Source organism: Puma concolor, chromosome A3, assembly GCF_028749965.1.
Source record: "Puma concolor isolate L17-30 chromosome A3, mPumCon1.1.hap2, whole genome shotgun sequence".
Classification (NCBI taxonomy): domain Eukaryota; kingdom Metazoa; phylum Chordata; class Mammalia; order Carnivora; family Felidae; genus Puma; species Puma concolor.
In genome coordinates, this window is record NC_141669.1 from 61,952,260 (window position 1) to 61,971,079 (window position 18,820).

Here is an 18,820-nt window from a genome sequence, read left to right on the forward strand (position 1 = left end):
GAGGGAGACACAGAATCGGAAACAGGCTCCAGGCTCCGAGCCATCAGCCCAGAGCCTGACGCGGGGCTCGAACTCACGGACCGCGAGATCGTAACCTGGCTGAAGTCGGACGCTTAACCGACTGCGCCACCCAGGCGCCCCATCCCCTACTGTCTTAATGTTAATGCTTTGCTAGAGGGAAAAACAACCTTAGCTTGACAATAGTTAGGTCTCCAGTAAGTCTTAAGCATATGAAAGTCTCTTTGGAAACTTCTCTTTGACTTTACCTATCCCAAGTCCATGGTATATAACCAGCCATTCTACACAACCCCAATGCAGCTCTTCCTGCCCATGGGTCCTGTCCCTGTGCTTTAATAAAGTCACCTTTTTTGCACCAAAGACATCTTCAAGAATTCTTTCTTGGCCATCAGCTCCAAGCCCCATGATCCCCACCATCACCCCAAAACTTCATCAGTCTATATTCAAAAGTCTTTGCTGTTAGTTCCCATTATGATTTTCAAATGGTTTTTAATTTAAAAATATGGAGTCTGATTAAAGCTATAGGGTGCACATACACAAAATATTTTACATATGAACTATTTTATGGGTTTATAAACTCTCCGTAATATATATATATATTTTTAAGTGTTTACTTATTTTGAGAGAGAGAATATCAAGCAGGCTCCATCACAGCCCACAGCCTGACGCAGGGCTTGATCTAAAGACCCTGAGATTGCGACCTGAGCCAAAATCAAGAGTCGGACACTTAACTGACTGAACCACCCAGGCACCCCTAATTGGATTTATTGAAGTGTAATATTCATATAGTAAAATTTATCCTTATACAGTAAACTTCATCCTTTTTATGAGGTGTGACAAATGCATTTAGTCACATAACTACCACCACAGTCAAAGCCTAAGCCACTTCCATCAGCCTAGAAACTCCCCTAGGCCCCTTTTGAGTTCCTTCTTCCACCCTAGCCTCACGCAACACTAATCTGTTTACTGTTTCTATAGTTTTGGCTCTTCCGGAATGTCATGTAACTAGAATCATACTGTATTTAGCTTTTTGAATCTGGCTTCTTTTACTTAGAAAATGGATTTGAAATTTATGCACACTGTTTTATGTGTCAGTTTATTCCTTTTTTGTGATGTATAAATGCATCACAGTATGTTTATCCACCCACCCATGAAGGACTTTATAGTGTCCTACTTTGGGTCCATTATGAAAAAAAAAAGCCACCATAATAAACATTTCCATACAGGTTTTCATGTGAACATAGGTTTTTATTTCTCTTGGGTAATTACCTACAAGTAGGATTGCTGGATTGTGTGGCTAATGTAAGTTTAACATTTACCATGCCTAACAGTTTCCCAAAGTCCTTGAGTCATTTTGCATTCCTACCAGCTATGTATAAGAGTTCTAGTTGTTCCACACCCTCACCAGCAGTATTTACTGTCAGGCTGGTGTATGTAGTGGTCTTCCCTACAATGGAGTATCACTAATAATCAAAGGCTATCAGGCTTCTAAAATCTAACTTATTTAGCATTTAGAACACAGAAAATGTGAGGGATTTTGTTCACTTTTTTATAGCATATTGAAGAGTGAGTTATAATATTTAATATTTACTATGGGGGCGCCTGGTTGGCTCAGTTGGTTAAGCATCCAACTCTTGATTTTGGCTCAGGTCATGATATTGAGGTTGATCCCTGTTCAGGATTCTCTCTTCCTCTTCCTCTGCCCCTCCCCCTTTTCTCATGCTGTCTCTTAAAAAAAATCCAATTAAAAAATTGTGGGGACTAGAGTTCACTGGGTGGAAACTTACACAGTTTGAAAAAACTCACTCTGATGGTTCTGATAAGCTGCTCTTCTTTCTATTTACCAAAAATCATTACTCAAGTGAGAGAGGAAAATTAGTGAGGAAAGGAGATATTAGGGATTTATAAAAAATTTTATGTAGAACACTCTAGATTTATACCTAACACTAATTAGGAATGACTGTGACCTATTAAAATCTATTTATTTTATAAAATTATTTATTACAGGTACCTTCATATAGTAAGCTTCTTGTGGTTTTATTACAGACTTCATTTATTTTTAAAAAATGAACAAAATCTTTTAACCTTTTTGGGAACACAACTACAATAAGCTACAATAAAAAGAGCACATATCAATAGTACCATATCTACAAAGTGTTTCTGAATTTTTTAAGAAATTAATGGGCTAACAGAGAAAGTCTGGCTTAAAATAACTAAAGGTAGTAAGGATTTTGTTGGTTTTTTTCCCACCGAAAAAACAGATTAGGTCACTTAAAACCTGTTGGTTTTCTAAAAATTAGGCAAGGTGTTGATTCTTTCAGCAATGAAAGTAAAAAGGAAGACAAAGATACACAGTAAGAGAGATGAAACCAGATGGAAGGAATGTTTAATAGTGTTACCGTTTTTGCCACTAGTTTCTTTAAAAAGATGTCAGATATTGTCGAAACACATCCAAACATACTACTAGTTAAACATCCTGTATTAAAAGAGCCTGCTATGCGGGGTGCCTGGTTGGCTCAGTCAGTAGAGTATGCAATGCCTGATCCTGGGGTTGTGAATTCAAGCCCCATGTTGGATGTAGAGATTACTTACAAACAAAATCTTTAAAAAAAAAAAAAAAAAAAAAAAAGGGAGAGCCTGCTATGAATATTTACAGAACAAGATATTAAAAAGAAAAAAAAAAAACAACAAAAAACCTCACCTGATAACATCTTGAACAAGTTAGCCAGTTGACTGTTCCCCACAAGCGCCAATATACATCTCTCCAAGATTTTAATTCTTCAAAAAGACTATTCAAATACTCATGAACATCCCAAGTCTTATCCCTGGGGAAAAGAGCCTCAATTATTATCTTATTTTACAAGCAAGTAATATAAACAATTTGTTTTCAGTACATGTTTTTAAATTTGTGGCTTATTTCCAGTAACATTCCCCAAATGTTGGTTGTGGGATGGACTATACTGACAGTAGATAAAATTTCATTTGGAGTTTGTTTATTCTCTTTTTCTGTGGACACAAGAAAAAGATATAAAAGATTGAACGCCAAATTATTTTGCTAAACTATACAAATTATTTTGCTAAGCTATGTTAAATGTAGTTTGAGCAGACTAATAGTTGAGACTTAGGCACATGTTGCTAAATAGAACCTTTATTCTAATTGTACATATTATAGAATAAGTTGTTATTAATTATTGGTGATTCTAAACATTTCATTAATATATTATTTATATTATTTTCAAAAGGAATTCTCCAATAATTCAATAATGTAGTAATATATAATCAGGTCTTAGTAACATACATTTTTAAGTTATAAACTTAAAAAATAGCAAAGGCTTAAAACCCTATTGGCTATGTCCATATGTAACTCATGTTCCTATTTTTCCCAAATCCCTTAATCTTTTGAACTTTTGCTATTTTTGTCCTTAGTTCAACAAATAACAAGATGTCATGATGTTATTACAAATTACATAGGCACATCTGTTTTAATTAAAGACAACTGAAAAAATATCAACAGCTAAGTTGCACGGAAATGCTTTAAATAAATCAAAAATGGATGTTGAAGTCAATATCATTTTTTTTCAAATAGTATTAATAGTTATTGCTGTCAGAATGAAAGTGCTTTCCAAAAGGTGAAATCAAGTCTTAAGACAAAGAAGTATAACATCCTAGGTGCTTACAATAACTAATGAAGATTTCCCTGATTATCATATGAAGACAAAAATGAAACATTTTAAACATGACTGTAAAGGGTGCCTGGCTGGCTCAGTTGGAGGTGCATGGAACTCTTCATCTCGGGGCCATGAGTTCAAGCCCTATGTTGGGTGTAGAAATTACTAAAAAAAATAAACTTAAAAAAATAAAAATAAAATAAACATGACTATGCTATTAATACTAGGGTCATATGTGTTTATTTATATTTGTTTTAATGTTTAAAATATGCAATTTAACATTTATAGTGAACAAAATGCTATACATTTTTATCATAGAAGAAAAAAACAAACAAAATTAAAAGCATCCATAATATTATTACTTAAAAGTAACACCACAGTTTACACTTTGGCGAAATGTTTCTAGTTTTATGAACTTTCTTCCCCCCACTTAATTCACGACTAACAACTTGCTACGTAAGTACACATTCTTTTACAACATTATTCTCAAAGGTTGCACATTGAGAATGGATTAGATATGTTACATATAGATATACTACTACATGGATATATTTTAATTCACTTAATCATTTGGATGTTTCCCTTTTTTTCTATTTAAACAATATAGCGATAAATGTTGAGTGCTTTCACAAATCTAACATTACCTCTTTGGAGAAATTCCTAGCAGGAAGATATTTTTAGAAAATACATACATTTCAGAATTTTTGCTTTTCTGAGATATTATACCAATTTGCAACACTCTCCCCCCAACTGATAATGAGAACTAGTTTTGAACCTAAAGGGGAATAAGAAAAGACTACGTAACTAATGAAATACTGACAAAGTATGAAGAATAAATAGATTATGGAAAATTCAATTTTAAAGACAATTTCCTCATTCACCAAAATTTACCTGAAAGTAAATTTGGTTCTCTGTCAAAATCAATATAACATTTGTATAAATAAAATCTGTTAGGGAAATAATTTTTAATGACAGTGACCAGAATATCTTTCAAGATTAATGTGGAATAATTTTTACTATTTTAAAGTTTAAAAAATCATGAAATTTACTTAGTAAATAAAATAAAACTTTTGCAAAACTTTGTTTTGAAAGTAGCATCTTTTTTTAAATTTTTAAAAAATGTTTATGTATTTTTTTTGTTGTTGTTAACGTTTACTCACTTTTTGAGAGACAGAGCATGAACAGGGGAGGGGCAGACAGAGAGGGAGACACAGAATCGGAAGCAGGCTCCAGGCTCTGAGCTGTCAGCACAGAGCCCGACATGGGGCTCCAACTCATGAACTGTGAGATCACGACCTGAGTTGAAGTCGGACACTGAACCGACTGAGCCACCCAGGCGCCCCAAATGTTTATGTATTTTTGATAGACAGAGACAGAGTGCAAGCAGGGGAGGGACAGAGAGACACAATTTGAAGCAGGATCCAGGCTCTGAGCTGTCAGCACACAGCCCAATGTGGGGTTCAAATTCACGAATCGTGAGATCATGACCTGAGCCAAAGTTGGATGCTTAACCAACTGAACCACCAAGGCACCCCGAAAGTAGCATCTTTCTAAGTCAAAGTTGGATTACATTCAGAGAAAAATGTTATCCTATGCCTTATAATACTAGTTAATGTTTTTAGACAAACACTAGTAATTCACATTTAAAAGCTATATTTTATTGTTACTGCACCTTATGTGAATGTAGATAATATTTCCATGTTGATCCACATTGATTTTTCCAGGAATGCAAGGAATTCTTCTTTCTGTTTCTTTTGTTAAAAGTTTCTTACACAAACAGCATCTATAACACAAAGAACATACAAAAATATCCAAGGAGAAAAATTTTAAATGTAGTAAAATTAAAGAATTTAGCTGCACTGTACAGAATATCAAGGAAAAACACATCACCATACCTGTATAATGTCGCTGCATTATTCCGAGAATCTGGGTTCAAGTACTCAGGATCAAAAAGTCTTTCAATCTTCTTACAAAAAAGTTTACTATTAACAACAAATGATGGACAAATTAATTTTCTATGTTTACATTATGAAAATTACTTGATAGTGATGAAAATAAATACTGATCTACCTGCATATGTAGAAAATAAAATTAATAAATCCTTAGAGAGCTACTCTGGGGATTTACGATATATTTATAGTGTTCTAAGTAAATAAACCTATTAATGAGAACTGCTTAATTAAGAATGTATTTTCATCTCACGGTCCGTGAGTTCGAGCCCCGCGTCGGGCTCTGGGCTGATGGCTCAGAGACTGGAGCCTGTTTCCGATTCTGTGTCTCCCTCTCTCTCGCCCCTCCCCCGTTCATGCTCTGTCTCTCTCTGTCCCAAAAATAAATAAACGTTGAAAAAAAAAAAAAAAGAATGTATTTTCAGGGGCGCCTGAATGGCTCAACTGGTTAAATGTCTGACTTCAGCTTAGGTCATGATCTCACACTTCGTGGGTTTGAGTTCTGGGTTGGGCTCTGCGCTGACAGCTCTGTGTTTCCTCCTCTCTCTGTCCCTCCCCCACTTTTGCGCACTCTCTCTCTCAAAAATAAATAAACATAAAAAAAAAAAGAATGTATTTTCACAAGAATATTTGGTAAAAATATTCAAGATTGAGGAACTTGAAAACTTAAGAATCCTGGGTCTACCAATAATAACTTGGCATATTTGAACGTTGTTTTCTCATCTATAAAATGGGGTTAATATGGGGTGCCTGAGTGGCTCAGGTTAAGTGTCCAACTTCAGCTCAGGTCATGATCTCGTGGTTCGTGAGTTCAAGCCCTGTATCAGCCTCTGTGCTGATAGCTCAGAGCCTGGAGCCTGCTTTGGATTCTGCTTCTCCCTCTCTCAATTCCTCCCCCACTCACACTCTGTCTCTCTCTCTCAAAAATAAATAAAGATTAAAAAATAAAATAAAATGGGATTAATAATCCCAAATTCACAAGGTTTTATGAGCGTTAAATGAATAGTGTTTTTAAAGAGTGCCAGATATAACATTAAGCAATTGATATATATTAACAAAAACTTATTGATTATACATACTATGAGCAAACTTTAAGTCTTATGTCATTAATTCGAAGTGTATGTCCTGAGGCTAGGTCTGGATTTAGGATATTAATCCCATTTTTAAGTATTTAGCTCTCAGATAATTGCCCTCTGTCTCATCCCCCCTAAGGACTAAACTTTTGTATAATCCCCTGCATTAGCGATTTCCCCCTCTGGAATGAATCATTTTGATTAGCATATAAACATTATCTAGTATCTACCTTAAAAAAAAATGGTCTCCTGGGCCTACCTATCCCTAATGGCTAACTGCTAAAATTTTTAGTATTCATTTAGAGCAAAACATTGGGAAAAAAGTTTGTCTAAATCTAATTGGTCACATTTCTGTCCTCATTTTACTCTACATGGTAGCTGCATTCTACACATTTGATCACTTAATCACTTCCCTACTTCTTTTTTTTTAAGATTTTATTTTTAAATAATCTCTGTACCCAGTGTAGGGCTTGAACTCACAACCCTGAGATCAAGAGTTGCATGCTCTATTGACTGAGCCAGCCAGCGCCCCAATCACTTCCCCAGTTTTGAAACTATCTTTCCTTTTATCTTCCCTTTGACTCACTGGCTCCTCCTTCTCAGGCCACTAAATGGCCACTCCTCTGTTGAACCTCTAAATATTGGATAGTCTTTATCAATATTCTCTTGCTAACAATTGGAAAATTAAATAAATAAATAAATAGCATTTAAAATAGCACCAAAAAGTTTTTACCTAGGAATTAAAAAAAAAAAAGAAAGAAAAGTATCTCTACACTGAAAACTATAAAACGTTGCTAAGATAAATGGAGGGTTATACCATGTTCATGGACTGAAAGAGCCAGTACAATTGAGATCTCAAATCTTTTCAAATATAATCAATGTTAACATCAAATTCCAGCAAGTGTGTGTGTGTGTGTGTGTGTGTGTGTGTGTGTGTGTGTGTGTGTCTATGAGAGAGAGACAGAAAGAGAAAATGAGCAGGCTGATTCCATACAAATTATGCAAAAATGGAAAGGACTTAACATGGCCAAAATGGCAATCTTGAAAAAAGGCTAAGCTAGAGAATTTAGATTACTACATAGCAAAAATATTATAAAGCCACTGTAATTAAGGCAGTGGGCTACTGATACCAATACAGACAAAAAAATCAATGAGACTAGACAGCTACATGCAAAGTAATGAAATCGAATCACTTTCTCACACCATACACAAAAAAAACCCCTCAAAACAGATTAAAAACCTAAGCTAGAGACTTGACACCATAAAATTCATAGAAGAAAACACAGTCAATTTCTTTGACATTGACTTTTCCAACTTTTTTCTAGATATGTCTCCTTAGGCAAGGAAAACAAAAGCAAAAATAAACTATCGTGACTACACCAAAATAAACTTTTGCATGGCAAAGGAGATCATCAACAAAACAAAAAGGCAACCTATTGAATGGGAGAAGATATTTGAAATGATACATCCAATAAGAGGTTAATATCCAAAATATATAAAAAACTTATACAACTCAACACCCCAAAAAACAATCCAATTAAAAAATGATTGGAAAAGTAAATAGACACACACACATAGACATACACATGGCCAACAGACATGAAAAGATGTCAACATCATTAATCATGAGGGGGAAATGTGAATCCAAACCAAAATGAGATATCATCTTACATGTGTCAGAATGGTTAGAATAAAAAGACAAGAAATAACAAGTGATGGCAAGGATGTGGAGAAAAAGGAACCCTTGTGCACTGTTGATGGGAATGTAACTTGGTGCAACCACTATGGAAAACAGAAGGGAGTTCCTCAAAAGACTGAAAACAGAACTACCATATGGTCCAGTAATTCCAATACTGGGTATTTACTTGAAGAAGAAAAAAAAAACCACACTAATTTGAAAACATATATGCACCTGTATATTTATTTAAAAATTTTTTTTTCAACGTTTTTTATTTATTTTTGGGACAGAGAGAGACAGAGCATGAACGGGGGAGGGGCAGAGAGAGAGGGAGACACAGAATCGGAAACAGGCTCCAGGCTCCGAGCCATCAGCCCAGAGCCTGACGCGGGGCTCGAACTCACGGACCACGAGATCGTGACCTGGCTGAAGTCGGACGCTTAACCGACTGCGCCACCCAGGCGCCCCTGCACCTGTATATTTATTATAGCATTATTTACAATAGCCAACATATGGAAACAATCCAAGTGTGCATCGATATATGAATGGATAAAAAAGATATGGTATACGTGTATATACAGTGGAATATTACTTGGCCATAAAAAGGATGAGATCTTGCCATTTGTGACAACATGGATGGACCTAGAGGGTATAATGCTAAGTGAAATAAGTCAGAGAAAAATCCCATATGATTTCACTTATATGTGGAATCTAAAGAACAAATGAATAAATGAAAAAACAAAAAGCAGAATCAGACCTATAAATGCAAAAAACAAACTGCTGGAGGGGAGGGAGGTAAGGGAATGGACAAAACGGGTGAAGGAGAGGGTGAAATACAGGCTTCCAGTTACAAAATGAGTAAGTCATAGGATTGTATTGGCATTGTAAGGTGACAGATGGTAGCTACACTCGTGGTAAGCACAGCTTAATGCATTAGAGTTTTTAAATCACTATGTTATAACCTGAAACTAATGTAACATTATGTGTCAACTGTATTTCAATTTTAAAAAAAAGAAGAGATCAACAGAACAAAATGGAGAGTTTGGAAACACATGGTGCCACTGCAATTCAGTGGAGAAAGAATGGTCTTGCTAAGAAACCTCAGCCAGTTCCATGGTTTCAAATCTATCTACTCTTGTATTTCTTTTTTTTATTTTTTATTTAAAAAATTTTTTTTTCAACGTTTTTTATTTATTTTTGGGACAGAGAGAGACAGAGCATGAACGGGGGAGGGGCAGAGAGAGAGGGAGATACAGAATCGGAAACAGGCTCCAGGCTCCGAGCCATCAGCCCAGAGCCCGACGCGGGGCTCAAACTCACGGACTGCGAGATCGTGACCTGGCTGAAGTCGGACGCTTAACCGACTGCGCCACCCAGGTGCCCCTACTCTTGTATTTCTATTTTAAGCTCTGATCTCTGACCTAAGCTTCAAACTTATATATCCACCTACCTCTGCTATCTTGCCTGGATGTCCAAAAAGTGTATTAAATACATTAAGTAATCTCAATAAGATCCAAATCCACCTCTTGAACCCCTTACCCCAATCTCTCCTCTATTAATGGTATTACCATCTACTTAGTTGCTCAACCTTAAACCTCAACCTAGTAATTATCCTAGGATACACTCTTTTCCCACATTATTCCATTTGCAATCTGTCAATATTTCTAATAATACACTCTGCATCCATCTACTTCTTTCCAGCTCCACTGCTCCTACTCTAGTCCAAACTCTTTCATCTCTCACCAGATTATCACACTAGCCTCTCCTCATCAGTCTCCTTATTTCTCACATCCGTATAGTCTATTCTCCACAGAGCAACAGGATGGTCTCTTCAAAAACAGATCATGCCACTCCTCTGTTCCCATTCACATTTGGAATAAAGTATACTCTCTTTGCTGTGACTCAAACAGCGCCTAAACTGCCGACCTTATCCCATACTACTCTTCCTCTTTATAATAAAGCCAGTTTTAATCATTTTGAACATAATTCACTAACACGATATGCTCATATGTACATTGTAAAAAATAAGTACTAATTTTTATCTAGAGTCATTGGCTCTGGATAAATTTTACTTCATTTAAAATAAAATAGAGGGTCAATTGGGTGGCTCAGTCAAGCAGCTGACTCCTGATTTTGGCTCAGGTCATGATCTCGCAGTTCATGGGACTGAGCCCCACGTTGGACTCCACGCTGACAGTGTAAAGCCTACTTGGGATTCTCTCTTTCCCCCTCTCTCTGCCCCTCCCCTGCTCATGCTCTCTCTCTTCTTCTCTCAAAATAAATGAATAAACTTTAAAAAAATAGAAATATTTCTAACTATATTCTAAAAATAGAATATTTCACTAAAATGAAATAGAAATGTATTTCTTCTGGGGCGCCTGGGTGGCGCAGTCGGTTAAGCGTCCGACTTCAGCCAGGTCACGATCTCGCAGTCCGGGAGTTCGAGCCCCGCATCGGGCTCTGGGCTGATGGCTCAGAGCCTGGAGCCTGTTTCCGATTCTGTGTCTCCCTCTCTCTCTGCCCCTCCCCCGTTCATGCTCTATCTCTCTCTGTCCCAAAAATAAATAAATGTTGAAAAAAAAAAAAAAAAGAAATGTATTTCTTCTAACAGGAACATTAGGTTAAAAATTAAATTAAAAAAATTACCTCCTAAACTTATCTTTCTTGTCCTTTAAATCATCAACTTCATTATGTGTGAACAGGTCAGCTATACGTGTGAGAAGATTTGCATTAATACAGTTCATGTTGCATGGGGTAGCAACTATGGCATTCATATTCTTGTGGCAATACTGAATACATTGCTCAACCTGAAAAAAAGAATAGAAAATGAATGTTGAAAAGAGTAGCATGAAGGACAATGTCATTTCAATACCTTTCAAAGATAAAATTCATTAAAAGCTCGATCCATGGATTAGGCACTAACTGCATTCAGGTTAATCTAGACTGGGCTAATCTATACTGTTCCAAAGTGAGCCAGCAGGCCATAGTTGTACAAACCCATACAAAGCTAGAAAAATAATCTTCAATTTTCCTGGCACACTTTAAACAATAATGCAATGAGCATCTTTCATGATTGTGGCAGGAATGTATCTTAGTCCACAAACTCAAGTATACAAGATATGTAATTTCCTAAAACTAGACTTAGTGGCAATTTTAAGCCTCTACTTTCTGAGTGGCAGAAATATAGTCACTTCAGGGTTTTCTCAGTTGTGTTGTGCTTGCTTTCTGACTTTCTTCCCCTTTCTCCAACCTGAGGTATATTTATTTACTTTTTGAGGTGGCTTTGGGGTTTGGGGAAAAGTAGCTCTGGCTAATCATGTATTCTTCCAAATATTTTGTTATGGGAAAAAAAAATATGCTTTAGGGCTTAGATTTCAAAACTCAAACATTAAGGATTCTTTCCATCTCTGCTTTTTTTCTATAACCCTTCCCTGGAACAATTAATACCAGCAACTAAATAGGGAGCAACTAAAGAATAGAAAGAATACAGAGAACTAAGCAAAACCTTAAACACTCAAACAAACTTCAGGGGCACCTGGGTGGCTCAGTTGGTTGAGCAACCGACTTTGGCTCAGGTCATGATCTCACGGTCTGTGAGTTAGAGCCCCGCGTTGGTCTCTGTGCTGACAGCTCGGAGCCTGGAGCCTGCTTCAGATTCTGTGTCTCCCTCTCTCTCTGCCCCTCCCCCGCTCATGCTCTGTCTCTGTCTCAGAAATGAATAAACATAAAAAAAAATTTTAAACAAACTTCACATCTGTTAATACAGCAAAGGAGTACTCTGCCCTAACACAAACATATATAAACATGTGAATGATTAAGAAATTGATTAAATAAAAAGAAACAAATACATTTAAAAAACTTTTTTTTTTTTAACATTTATTCATTTTTGAGAGTGAGAGAGACAGAGCATGAGTAGGGGAGGGGCAGAGAGAGAGGGAGACACAGAATCCGAAGCAGGCTCCAGGCTCCCGAGCTGTCAGCACAGGGCCTGACGTGGGGCTCGAACTCACGGACTATGAGATCATGACCTGAGTTGAAATTGGACGCTTAACCGACTGAGCCACCCAAGCGCCCCAAGAAACAAATATATTTAATGTTAGAGTCTGATACGTATTTGTATATACTGTGCTTTTCTGTTTTATCAACTACTCCTTAACAACAGACATTAGCATTGGGTTTATACATATACAATTATATTAGTATTTGGGTATTTGTTTTTAATTCACTGATTTGTAAATGAAAGACACAAATAACCAAACATGCTTAAAGAAATTACTTAAATAACGAACAAATATATTCAAATTAATTTTCATTTAATTTGGTTTTACAGCAAAATCCATCTTGGAGTAAAGCTAATTCTGCTTAGTTTCATCTAATACACCAGTAAGCTATTCCTTGAAGATAAATTGTTTGCTGTATAGACGTAATATACAAATGATACATACTAGTTTAACCCCTTCCCAACAGAACAAGAGCAGTTTATTCTAATGGAATTGTAAGTAAGAAGAGTTAGGAATCCCTAGAAAAAGAAAGATGAGACAAAGCTTTCCTGACACAAGAGAAGTCATTTTAGGCCCCCAGATATTTTCTGTGATCTGTGCCCCACTTGCCCAAGCACCACTTCTTACAGAAGTGCCTTTAGGAGGTGTCAGAATTACAAAGAAATACAAAGACCTTAACAGTTAAGAATTTTAAGAGAATAAAGGGAACACAAAAACTAACAGTCTCCACCAGGCCTGGAAATAGCCTGACCAAAGTGGTGGTAAAAACTCTCATCGCTGTTTCCAAAGTAAGCAAGGCCCTGCACTCCTCACCCAAGATAACAAACCCAAGACCTCATCCAGTTTAAACCCATAGAACCTTGCCCTCTTCCAGTTACCTCTGTTTCATTATAAAATTGAAGTTTCCATCCTAGGTGGAGCACAAGCTTCATTAACATAGCACAGGATGCCTGTGCTACGTCATACCTTTACTTGGTATGACAGAGCTCCCCTTTATGAATGTTCATCCTAAACCCTAAATAAAAGAAAATGCTCACCCCTCCTTGGTGAGTCAAAGTTCTGGAAGTTATTCCCCATGATCTCCTTATTTGCTGCAAATAGTTTCCTTTGTGTGACAACTCTACCTGATGCAGGCTCTTAGCTTAACTCACCGCGAAGCAAATTCCTATTAGTTCAGTTACAGAATCCCACTCTTGAATTAACAACTACTTTAGTAAGATGTCTTAGAAATTTCTAGGCACTTGAAGGAAAAATCAAGTTGTATGTTAAATTAAGCATAGGTGAATAAAAGAACTTGGATCTTTTATTAATACTTACCAATGAATCCATTTTCAGAAACTCTGAAGAAATAAGAATTGAAATGACATTTCCTGGCTCTAAAAAAAAGAAAAAAATTTAATTCTCCTTTTGATTTGCACCTCAATCTCCTCAGGACAAGGTCCTTCTCACCTTAAAAGAGGATGTTACATTATAAGAGCAGTTTATTATAACATTACTACGTCATATGGCTTAGATACACGAAAGAAAGAAAATGCAATGTTAAAATATGGGGTATAGAGAAAGCACATAGTAAATCTGCCCGGGAATTAGATTTATATCTAAGTAAAAAGACTCCAGCTAAAGATACGACACATGCAAACTTCTGCTTAACTAAATCAGAGAAAAAGATAATTAAAATTGAGACTCTAATTTATCACATAAAAAAAATCGTAGTGAGAAAATCTTTTAAATGATTAATGAAAGCACTTGTTATTAGTCAAGTTATTTCAAAGGCAGTACAATACCTGTCATGAACAATTATTTATTTAAAAGACTCTAAAAGGTAACATAAAATTTACTACTGCAGAAGCGCTAAAGTTACTTCCTAAAGGCAAACTGAGGCGAGGCATAACCAGACAAAGGGGAATGCTGGTTGACACTACTATTTTGGTAAACCTAAGTCATCTCCTGTGAGGTATATTTAAGGAAAAAAAATTGTGATTTTTCCCATTATAGTACTGAGATAATCCTTCCAAATAAAGGACTATGCAATGATTAAAATAAGCAATTCCAATCTTTGTTTAAACAATAATTCTAGGTTAAAGGCTCTCAAACAGAAAGAAATGGTGAAGGGGACTGGTGAAAAATTCCTCACGAAAAATTCCTCAGGGAAGAGTAATATAGCTCATTCCAGCTAAGACCACTTGTTTGCATTATTAGAGATTTAAGTAAGCATTCTGGTGGTTTTCCTGGTTAGAATAAAGATTGCTTTTATAAAAGTTTATGTTTGTAGCTACTGATATAAGGTCAAAGATTACAGAGTGACTAGTTTTGGTCCACTTCTTTTACCTTGACTATATGCATAAATATGCTGGATAAAACATTTTTTTTCTCCCTGCATAATTTAATTTTATTTCACATATACATAACCATATCTGAGTGATCTGGAATCTCTGGACTCCAACTGGCTGAAAATTTTTATTTAGCAAGCTTGTAATTTTTATTTAAGAACCACCAAAATCTCTTTTCATTAATTTGATCCTTAAAATCTATTAATAATAAGTTTCTTCAGAAAATGTTTATACTATCCCTATAGATTTATTTACTAATAAGAATTTAAAAATATTTTGGGACTGCTACAAATAGCAAATTCTAAGGCACAGACTTTATTAAACTACAAGTGTGATTTCCTATACAATGCTATACCCGACTAAAGATTACTCATTATTCTTCCTTTCATCTAGAACACCAGTTCTCAAACTTTTACTTTTTTTAAGATTGTATTTTTAAGTAATCTCCACACCCAACATGGAGCTTGAACTCATAACCCTGAGACCAAGAGTTGCACGCTCCAATGACTGAACCAGCCAGGCATCCCTGGTTCCCAAACTTTTGATCTTAAGACTCCTTTTTTGTTGAGATGGGTTAGAACTATCAGTATAAATTAAAACAGGAAAAATTTAAAATATTTAATTCCTTTTAAAAGAATAAACTCATTATATACTAACATATCTTTATGAAAAATAACTGTATTTTCCAAAATACAAATTAGCAAGAAGAGTAACACTGACATTTTTTACAAATTTCTTCGATATCCAACTTAATAGAAGATAGCTGGATTCTATATCTGTTTCTACATTCAGTTTGTGGATAGTCTTCTCTGATGTTCCATCAAAACTCAACAACTGATAGTTTCTTTTAAAGGTTAGGTGTTATGGAATCTGAAGTCATATCAATGAACTTTTCCTATTCTGTTATCTCAAAGTCAAATGATTTATCTTGCACTTTGAATGGATCTTTGCTTAACCCATGCATGGTTTTTTTTTTAAATTTTTTTTTTTTCAACGTTTATTTATTTTGGGGACAGAGAGAGACAGAGCATGAACGGGGGAGGGGCAGAGAGAGAGGGAGACACAGAATCTGAAACAGGCTCCAGGCTCCGAGCTGTCAGCACAAAGCCCGACGCGGGGCTCGAACTCACGGACAGCGAGATCGTGACCTGGCTGAAGTCGGACGCTTAACCGACTGCGCCACCCAGGCGCCCCAACCCATGCATGGTTTTAATATCACGCACTGTCATTTGGAAAATATTGGTTCACTGAGTTATGCAGATCTTCTAAATGTTGAAACATTTCATTGTACAATATATATAAAGGACACCTGTGTGGCTCAGTCGGTTGAGAGTCTCACTCCTGATTTTGGCTCAGGTCATAATGTCAGAGTCATGACATTGAGCCCTGTGTTGGGCTCTGCACTGAACATGGAGCCTACTTAAGATTCTCATTCTCTCTCTCTCCCTCCCCCCACTACCACTTCCTCACACACACTCTCTCTCTAATATATATATGTATATATATCTCTCTCACATTTGTTAATATCACCACCAGTCTCATCAGAAAAGTCTTTTAAATATGGAGAAACTGTCAAGCATGTGGAAGCAGATACAAGTTTTCCATACTCTCTCACTTGAAACCTTGAATTTTATTATTGACAACAAATACTGTCAGTTGTTTCCCTTCAGTTGATCAGCTTAATTCATTTTCAAGAAAATATCTTGCCTAAGTCTGAATAACCATAATTTGCCTCTCAATCTTTCAAGTAAAAATGGTTTTCTCTTTTTCAAAAAGCCGCTGGTTTAGCTTGCAACTCAAACAACTGCACAAGTGCTTTTCCTCTAGACAACCATCACACTCTAGTGTGCAGAAGTGAACCTCCCATGCTATCACACAGAACATGGAAAAGATGCATGCTCAAGGGTCAAGGGTTAATCAAATTACTCATCTTTACTTTTCATCAAGGACATTCTTAAAGTGAGACTGAATTTATTCTTTTCTTTTTTATCTTTTTAACTATGAGCACATGTTATTCAAGAATATGATGACCACTAGTACAGTTTGGTGCCCCTGCCCAGATGTGTGCCCTCCATTACTTCTATACCATGTGAACAAATGGCAACAAAGAAGAAGACCGTAAGATATTAGTATTATTATGTATATTGTCTTGACTTGGTGAACCTTCTAAAAGATGTCCAGGACTCTGGGGCACCTGGGTGGCTCAGCTGGTTGAGTGTCTGACTCTTGATTTTGGTTCAGGTCATGATCTCACGGTTGTGAGATTGAGACCTACATTGGGCTCTGCGCTGTGCATGAAGCCTGCTTAGGATTCTCTCAATTTCTCTCTCTCCCCTCCTCTGCACCTCCCCCACTCATTCTCTATCTCTCTCTCTCTTTCTCAAAATAAAAAAAAACAACAAAATATCTCCAGGACTCCAGAGGTCCATGTACCATACAATGAGAACTGCTGATCTAGAGACCTGTCCACTTGCCATACATTCACTATAATCTACTAAAAATGATGAGGTATCAGTTTCCTAAAAGGTGATTACTAAATCTAGGCACAAATACTAATGTCCAAGTAATTTTCCACATTGCATGCTTGGTGTGAAGCAACTACCAGGTGACACATAAATTTCACTACAAAATAAGCAATAGATGGTCTTTTACCTAAAGTGGGCATCTCACAATCTTTATTCTCCTTAGTGTTCCTTTTAACATATCTTATCAACCAGTTGAAAATGTGAACGTCACAATGAACTGAAATGTCCACCTCTTCCCAGCGCTGGGCATCCATAGATAAATATTCAGCAAAGTACTTCATTTCTGCTATCAAAAGATCTCGTGGGCAAATAAAATCTTCTTTCAAGTTTTTTGCTTCATCACATACATGGATCACCATGTTTGGCCTTCATAAAAAATGTTACACAGAAATGAAATTATTAGAGTTTTAGAAGAGGAGCCAAGAATACTGACATTTATTGGAAGTACAAGAACAAGATGTTTTTGGAAGTTTTGACCATAAATAAATTTGAAAGGGTTTGACATTCAGAATTTTTCATAAAAGTATCTTGCTAACCTGATCTATATCTTAGATTTTGACTAAATTTAGTTAGGTTACTGACCTAACAGCTTAAGCTGTTAAGCATATTAAGCCTAATAACTTAAGAACTTAGAAAAACAAAAATATTTTTATTACAGGACTCATAATTTACATGGTTTAAAGTTTAGTTTTCAAGTTATAAGTTAATAACAAAGTTTTTAAAATACCAATTCATACACACAAAAATTAAATAACACATTCTAATTCTTGTGAGGAACGTAAAACAGTACTTTTACATGGTTATGGGTATGAGGAGATAAATATTAAATATTAAAATTTTATTACTATTAATAAATAAGAAAAACAGTTAAAATCATTCATTGAAGAATCAAAAAATTAGCATGGCTACTTAGTTATTTTTAACAGCAAGAAAGTTTATTTCTATGCATTCATCAAATATAAATTAGTAAATGTAGTTAAAAGAATTAAGACTACAATGTGTTTATTAACATATTTTAAAAATAATTTAAGAATAAGTTTAGATGATGCATCAGAAAGACTGCTTAAAAAATACATAGTCCTTGAATTTACTTTCCCTTGAAAATTAGATCACCTCAAAAAGAAATATCAGCATGATCCACAACTACTTTCATGTCATTACAAAAGAGAATAAATCAAAAGAGACACACTGTCCTACAATATGAATTTAATGTGTTTAATGGAACTTCATTACTTTCTAATACAAAAAAATCCTATTTGAAACAAAACTGGGCTCCCAGAAAAAGGATTATTAACCAACACTATTGTCAAGGTCAAAGGAATTTAAATAACTCTTCACAAATTGTTCTTCCAAAGAAATTATGGTCAAAATATAAACAGGTGCTGGTAAGGTATGCTTGTATAATGAAGCATAATGTTTCTATGGATTTTAGATCCACAGTATGAAATACTAGACAATCCCAGCAAGAAAATTATCTGATAAATTTTGTGATACACAAACAAAACTATCAGTTAAAAATCTATGTGAGTAAATTAAAAATCCCTGAACTATACACTTCAAAAGGGTAAATTTTTGTTT

General features: G+C 35.6%; 1 protein-coding gene across 7 annotated transcripts in view; it reads right to left on the reverse strand.

Moving 5' to 3' along the window:
• Positions 1–18,820, reverse strand: part of SANBR (SANT and BTB domain regulator of CSR) — a 65,349-nt gene that overhangs the window by 30,917 nt on the left and 15,612 nt on the right. For all 7 annotated transcript variants that reach the window (XR_015249200.1, XM_025932203.2, XM_086701034.1 and 4 more), the window contains 6 exons: positions 17,370–17,608; positions 13,705–13,763; positions 11,033–11,193; positions 5,582–5,668; positions 5,359–5,469; positions 2,720–2,843 (listed from right to left, as the gene is read on the reverse strand). Coding sequence is in view for 6 of the 7 variants with exons in the window: in XM_025932203.2 (XP_025787988.1) it covers positions 2,720–2,843; positions 5,359–5,469; positions 5,582–5,668; positions 11,033–11,193; positions 13,705–13,763; positions 17,370–17,608 (781 nt within the window). In the remaining variant the exon portion in view is untranslated. The remainder of the gene's footprint in view (positions 1–2,719; positions 2,844–5,358; positions 5,470–5,581; positions 5,669–11,032; positions 11,194–13,704; positions 13,764–17,369; positions 17,609–18,820) is intronic.